At 41.2% G+C, this 7,099-nt stretch overlaps 1 protein-coding gene across 1 annotated transcript; it reads left to right on the forward strand.

Annotated features, from left to right (window-relative positions):
- Nucleotides 1-576: 576 nt before the first annotated feature.
- Nucleotides 577-4,542, forward strand: LOC115193520 (G-protein coupled receptor 4). Its single transcript, XM_029752221.1, has 2 exons — nt 577-765; nt 1,642-4,542. The coding sequence occupies exon 2, from the start codon at nt 1,648-1,650 to the stop codon at nt 2,677-2,679; it is 1,032 nt and encodes a 343-aa protein (XP_029608081.1). The 5' UTR covers nt 577-765; nt 1,642-1,647; the 3' UTR covers nt 2,680-4,542.
- The last annotated feature ends 2,557 nt before the right edge of the window (nt 4,543-7,099 follow it).

Raw genomic sequence — 7,099 nt, forward strand, 5'->3', positions numbered from 1 at the left:
AGGCGTATACATACAGGTGTCTGATCTAAATCTGATCAGCCTGTTGGAGGAGAACTTGTAGTGTATTTGAGACTTAATAAAAATACTTTTCCATTTAGAAATTTTACTCTTGATTTTCCCTTACGAAAATGTATCAACCCTTACAAAAATGTCCATTAATTATAATCCACATAATAATTCATATTTCCTGTTTCTGCAGGATTATTTTCCTGCTGTAGCAAACTGGCTCAAATTAAGATCCTACATCTGTACAGAAAATAGAGACAGTTGATCCGTTAAAACAAATCTGAGTCAGTCGGAATGATCATATTATAGACAAAAGGTATTAGAAAAACAGCAGAAATACTGAGAATGTCATGGGATATTATTACATGATGTGTTATTCAGTGACAGTGACTTACAGAGACAGATCTGGTTTACACATTTTATATAGTTATTTCTCTGTTGACCAGTAATTAACGCCACAGTGACTGGCATATTTTAGCTTCTTATTATCGGCATTCTTAACTTCCTGCTATGCTTAATGTAACGTTTCATTTCATGATTTCATGACTTCTATTTCACCACCATCAAAATAAATATCTCTATGAGCGTCTGTGCTTTCCCAGCACACCATAGCATTACTTCACATCCTGTTCAAACACACACTGTTGGCATATCGTTTGGTAGGAATATACTGACTATTCAACTCACAACTCTCTAATGAGGTTTCCCAATAAGACGCTCTGATTTTGTTGGAAAAGTGCAGCTTATACAGGATTTCAGGTATGTTTTGATTAGCTCTGTTATATTAATATTTTGATAACGTAAGAAGACATAGTCAGGGAGAGAATTCACATTAGTGTTTTGAAATTCATGGTCATTTAGTGGTCATTTATATGTTTTTTTACCCTCTCGTTTTAATGATACTTTACACCCTCTAGTTTTAATGGTACGTCATACCCACTAGTTTTAATGATACTTGATACCCACTAGTTTTAATGATACTTCATAACGACTAGTTTTAATGATACATTATACCCTCTGGTTTTAATGATACTTTATACCCTCTAGTTTTAATGATACTTTATACCCACTCGTTTTTATGATACTTTATACCCTCTAGTTTTAATGGTACGTCATACCCACTAGTTTTAATGATACTTGATACCCACTAGTTTTAATGATACTTCATAACGACTAGTTTTAATGATACATTATACCCTCTGGTTTTAATGATACTTTATACCCTCTAGTTTTAATGATACTTTATACCCACTCGTTTTAATGATACTTTATACCCTCTAGTTTGAATGATACTTTATACCCTCTAGTTTGAATGATACTTTATACCCTCTAGTTTGAATGATACTTTATGCCTTCTAGTTTGAATGATACTTTATACCCACTACTTTTAATGATACTTTATACCCACTACTTTTAATGATACTTTATACCCTCTAGTTTTAATGATACCTTATACCCTCTAGTTTTATTGATACTTTATACCCTCTTAGTGTCAAGTTGAAAGTGTTGATTTCAAAAATATAATTTAAAGAGGGAAAGCATCAAGTTACAGGCTCTAAGGGAATGTGTAATGGGGTAAATACTTACTATACAATCTATATCATATGAACTTAACATATCCTCTTGATTCACAAGGACATCATGGACATGACTCCCATCCCCAGCTCTGGTAATAGTAACCTGAATGAAGGCAACAGTTGTGGAGTGGACCTCAGCCAAGATGCCATCTACCTTCCTGTAATCTACAGTATCTTCTTCATCATTGGCACTCCCCTCAATTTGATGGCCCTGTTCGGGCTCTATCGTCTGATCAAGTCTGAAAACGTCTTACCGGTGTACGTGATCAACCTGCTCCTTTCGGATCTCCTCCAACTGTTCACTGTACCTCTATGGATTGACTACTATCGCAAGGGTCACAGCTGGCGATTCGGGTCCACTTCCTGCCAGTTATTGGGGGCCAGTTTCTACGTCAGCATTTACACCGGCATTGCCTTCATGTGCATCATTGCTTTGGAGCGCTACTTGGCCATCGCCAAGCCTCTGAGATTCCAAGCACTGAGAAAGCTGAAGTTTGCACGATGGATAGCCCTTAGCATATGGGTCGTGGTAGCCGTGCCTCCATCCATAGCCTTGCATAAAATGCAACCCAACGACAATCACACCCTGTGCATCGAGAGCTACCCTTCCAAGAAGGGGTTCATCATCTACCGATTGATCACCTTAGCCCTGTCCTTCATCATCCCTCTCGCCTTCATCGTGTTCCTCCACCAGAAGACCCTGAGGTCTTTGTCGGCCATTGGTACCTTGGGAACAGAAGAGAAGCACCGCATCAGGGGGCTTCTCACTCTGCTGGTGGTCATCTTCATCCTGGTCCTCGGCCCCTACCACATCACAGGATGCGTGAAGTACATTGGATTGCTTCTCCACAGGGAAGCCTGTGAGTGGGAGAAGGCAGTGTTTTTGCCCTACCAGCTGGGCAGGGGTCTGCTGAGCCTCAACAGTCTGCTGGATCCTGTACTTTATACGTTCCTGAGGAGTGACTTCAGGGCGGCTGTGGGCCATTACCTGCCCTGCCTGAGGAGGATGCAGGAGTCTGTATGCAGGACTGTGAGTCATCAGAGGACCACCACTAAGACCCCTAGTAGTCTTTCAGATCAGACTGATTCTATCTAAATCCAAACCAGACATTTGTAACATACCTGTAAATGATGTACTGTGCCTAGCTAGTAACCAGCCTTCGAAGAACCATCACCAGGACCACTATTATCCTTGAAGACCCCACAGAGAGACCCTGATTCAACCTGTGATAACCATTAATACTGAACATTATTCATAAATGCTGCAGAACAAAGGTTATACTGTGGAAAGGAAAATCTCTAAGATATACATATATTTCGGATTACTATTTTTTTTACAAAACTGTTTGTTGCTCTAAACAGTGCCAGTGGGTTTTGGAAAGTACATTCTTGATTGAGACAGACGTGGTTTGCCTCATATTGCCACAGCCAGGAAGTTGCCAGATTGGGATTTCATGTGGCAGGCAGTTGGTCTCGCAGAAGGACTGGTGTCCTCATAATAAATTTATATTTCCTCTTTCAAGCACCAAAAAATTACACAAAAAGGAACTTGCCTATAAATACGTATTGTTCCAAATCAATTGGAAGTTGTTTTACAAACTTGTTTTACAACATTGTTTAAACAAACTTACAAACTAGACATGAAACATATAAGATAAACTGCTAAGGGACTGAACATAGTTTTAATCCTTGGTTGTCCACAATAGTGTATATTTGACACTGGGGAGAAATATAATGTAGTACTTTGATGATTTAGAGTTTCCTCTGGCAACTGAAGGGATGGTTTGACCAGACTGTTCTACCTATTTATAAATAGCATCGTACCCAACTGAAAGAGATGGTTCCACCAGACTGTTCTCCCTATTTATAAATAGCATCGTACCCAACTGAAAGGGATGGTTCCACCAGACTGTTCTACCTATTTATAAATAGCATCGTACCCAACTGAAGGGATGGTTTGACCAGACTGTTCTACCTATTTATAAATAGCATCGTACCCAACTGAGGACCACATGTACACAGGAATTGGAAGTGGTTTTGTATTGTGGGGCAATGTGTAATATTGTATTCCTGTCAGCATTGCAATGCTAAATGTAAATTAATCTATATCATAAACCTATGTACCATTTCATTTAAAACATTTCATTTAAAACATAACTGTACATATCATGACACCTTTCAGATTGAGTTGATTAAAAGAGTTTCATGTTTGCATAAAAGTGATATAGATTATATCCCATATGTTACTATAGCCTATAGGGGGGCAAAACTAATGAAATCTATAGTGAGTTCCTAATGTTTCCATCTGTGCTGCAACACTGAAGGTGCTAAAGATGATGCCGTTAACATAGTACCACTTGACAATATGTGCATTGTATGTCCAATTTATCTGCCCACAGAGACTAATTGCATAATTCTAGCTCTATGGTTGAGGCAGTCATTTCACACTGCACTAAATTGAAAGGAGAGGGACTCCTGTAAAATTGCTCTTGATCCATAGAACGGCCAAATCAATAAAAGTGTATTTTATCTAATTACATATTATAGCGAAGACATATATATATATATACATATTTTTTTTTATCAACGCCTTGTCTCTGTGAATGAGCCAAGCATTATTGCACTGATTCAGATTGATACCAGTTAATTGTACAATACATTAAAGAGAGCTTTAATTATAGACGGCAGACTCTGTCTTCTCTCTGCTGTCACTCTTATCCTGCTCTGTCATTTGTTCATTAGGCCCTGCAGACCTGATTAGTCAATGGATGCATTGTAATAACCCTGGCTCTTAAAGAGGGGTAGCTCCAACTCAATGCAGTCAGACTCCCACATCAGAAGTTATTGATCCAATAGACTGTAATACCCCCCCCTGATCCATATCACAGTGTGCTTCTTATCAGTGACACACAGGGATGCTTGCCATGCTCAGATTTTCAATAAAGTTCCATGCATGGGAATGCCTGTGAGAATATGGTCGTATGTGATTTACATTATCAGGGGACCTTATAGCACGCAATTATAAACTGGCCCTCACAAATTGATGGTAATCTGTTTTAAAGGTGGTGGGTAGATAACTGGCCCTCACAAATTGATGGTAATCTGTTTTAAAGGTGGTGGGTAGATAACTGGCCCTCACAAATTGATGGTAATCTGTTTTAAAGGTGGTGGGTAGATAACTGGCCCTCACAAATTGATGGTAATCTGTTTTAAAGGTGGTGGGTAGATAACTGGCCCTCACAAATTGATGGTAATCTGTTTTAAAGGTGGTGGGTAGATAACTGGCCCTCACAAGTTGATGGTAATCTGTTTTAAAGGTGGTGGGTAGATAACTGGCCCTCACAAATTGATGGTAATCTGTCTTAAAGGTGGTGGGTAGATAACTGGCCCTCACAAATTGATGGTAATCTGTTTTAAAGGTGGTGGGTAGATAACTGGCCCTCACAAGTTGATGGTAATCTGTTTTAAAGGTGGTGGGTAGAGAACTGGCCCTCACAAATTGATGGTAATCTGTTTTAAAGGTGGTGGGTAGATAACTGGCCCTCACAAATTGATGGTAATCTGTCTTAAAGGTGGTGGGTAGAGAACTGGCCCTCACAAATTGATGGTAATCTGTCTTAAAGGTGGTGGATAGATAACTGGCCCTCACAAATTGATGGTAATCTGTCTTAAAGGTGGTGGGTAGAGAACTGGCCCTCACAAATTGATGGTAATCTGTCTTAAAGGTGGTGGGTAGAGAACTGGCCCTCACAAATTGATGGTAATCTGTCTTAAAGGTGGTGGGTAGAGAACTGGCCCTCACAAATTGATGGTAATCTGTTTTAAAGGTGGTGGATAGATAACTGGCCCTCACAAATTGATGGTAATCTGTTTTAAAGGTGGTGGGTAGATAACTGGCCCTCACAAATTGATGGTAATCTGTTTTAAAGGTGGTGGGTAGATAACTGGCCCTCACAAATTGATGGTAATCTGTTTTAAAGGTGGTGGGTAGATAACTGGCCCTCACAAATTGATGGTAATCTGTTTTAAAGGTGATGGGTAGATAACTGGCCCTCACAAATTGATGGTAATCTGTCTTAAAGGTGGTGGGTAGATAACTGGCCCTCACAAATTGATGGTAATCTGTTTTAAAGGTGGTGAGTAGATAACTGGCCCTCACAAATTGATGGTAATCTGTCTTAAAGGTGGTGGGTAGATATCCTCCTGCAGAATGGAGTCAATGAACAAAAAACCCCATTTGCCTCATACAGTGCGACACATCTCCTTCACATAGAGTTGTTGATTGTGGCTTGTGTAATGTTGTCCCACTCCTCTTCAATGGCTGTGTGAAGTTCCTGGATATTGGCGGGAACTGGAACATGCTGTCATAAACGTCGATCCAGAGCATCCCAACTATGCTCAATAAGTGACATGTCTGGTGAGTATGCAGGTCATGGAAGAACTGAGACATTTTTAGCTTTCAGGAGTTGTGTACAGATCCTTGAGACATGCGACCGTGCATTATTATGCTGAAACATCAGGTGATGGCGGCGGATTAATGGCATGACGATGGGGCTCAGGATCTCGTCACAGCATTCAAATTGTCATCGATAAAATGCAATTGTGTTTGTTGTTGGTAGCTTATGCCTGCCCATACCATTACCCCACTACCACCACGGGGCACCTTGTTCACAAAGTTGACATCAGCAAATCGCTCGCCCACATGACGCCATACACTTGTTCTGCGGTTGTGAGGCCATTTGTGGCTCAGTTGGTAGAGCATGTTGTTTGCAACGCCAGCATGGTGTGTGCAACGCCAGGGTTGTGGGTTTGATTCCCACGGGGGGCCAGTACAAAGAAAATGCATGACATGAAATGAATATATTCACTACCTTAAGTCGCTCTGGATAAGAGCGTCTGCTAAATGACTTAAATGTAAATTTGGACGCACTGCCAAATTCTCTAAAACGACGTTGGAGGCTGTAGAGAAATGAACATCACCAGGCGGTATGAGTTAAAAGACCAATAGCAAAGACAGTTTCAAACCTCTCTGCCAATAACAGCTAGTTTTCAGGTACATATCCTTCGCATTAAGCTCATCCAATTAGGCCCCTCATTCAGACCACTTCCAGACAGTCCTAGCACCCTCATTCAGACCACTTCCAGACAGTCCTAGCACTCTCATTCAGACCAGTCCCAGACAGTCCTATGCCCTTCATTCAGACCACTTCCAGACAGTCCTAGCACCCTCATTGAGACCACTTCCAGACAGGCCTAGCACCCTCATTCAGACCACTCCCAGACAGGCCTATGCCCCTCATTCAGACCACTTCCTGACAGGCCTAGCACCCTCATTCAGACCCCTTCCAGACAGTCCTAGCACCCTCATTCAGACCACTTCCAGACAGGCCTAGCACCCTCATTTCCAGACAGTCCTAGCACCCTCATTCAGACCACTCCCAGACAGTCCTAGCACCCTCATTCAGACCACTCCCAGACAGGCCTATGCCCCTCATTCAGACCACATCCTGACAGGC

This window comes from Salmo trutta, chromosome 5, assembly GCF_901001165.1.
Source record: "Salmo trutta chromosome 5, fSalTru1.1, whole genome shotgun sequence".
NCBI lineage: Eukaryota > Metazoa > Chordata > Actinopteri > Salmoniformes > Salmonidae > Salmo > Salmo trutta.

Coding starts and splice junctions, on each gene's coding strand:
- LOC115193520 (XM_029752221.1), top strand. CDS start 1,648: ATGGACATGACTCCCATCCCCAGCTCTGGTAATAGTAACCTGAATGAA.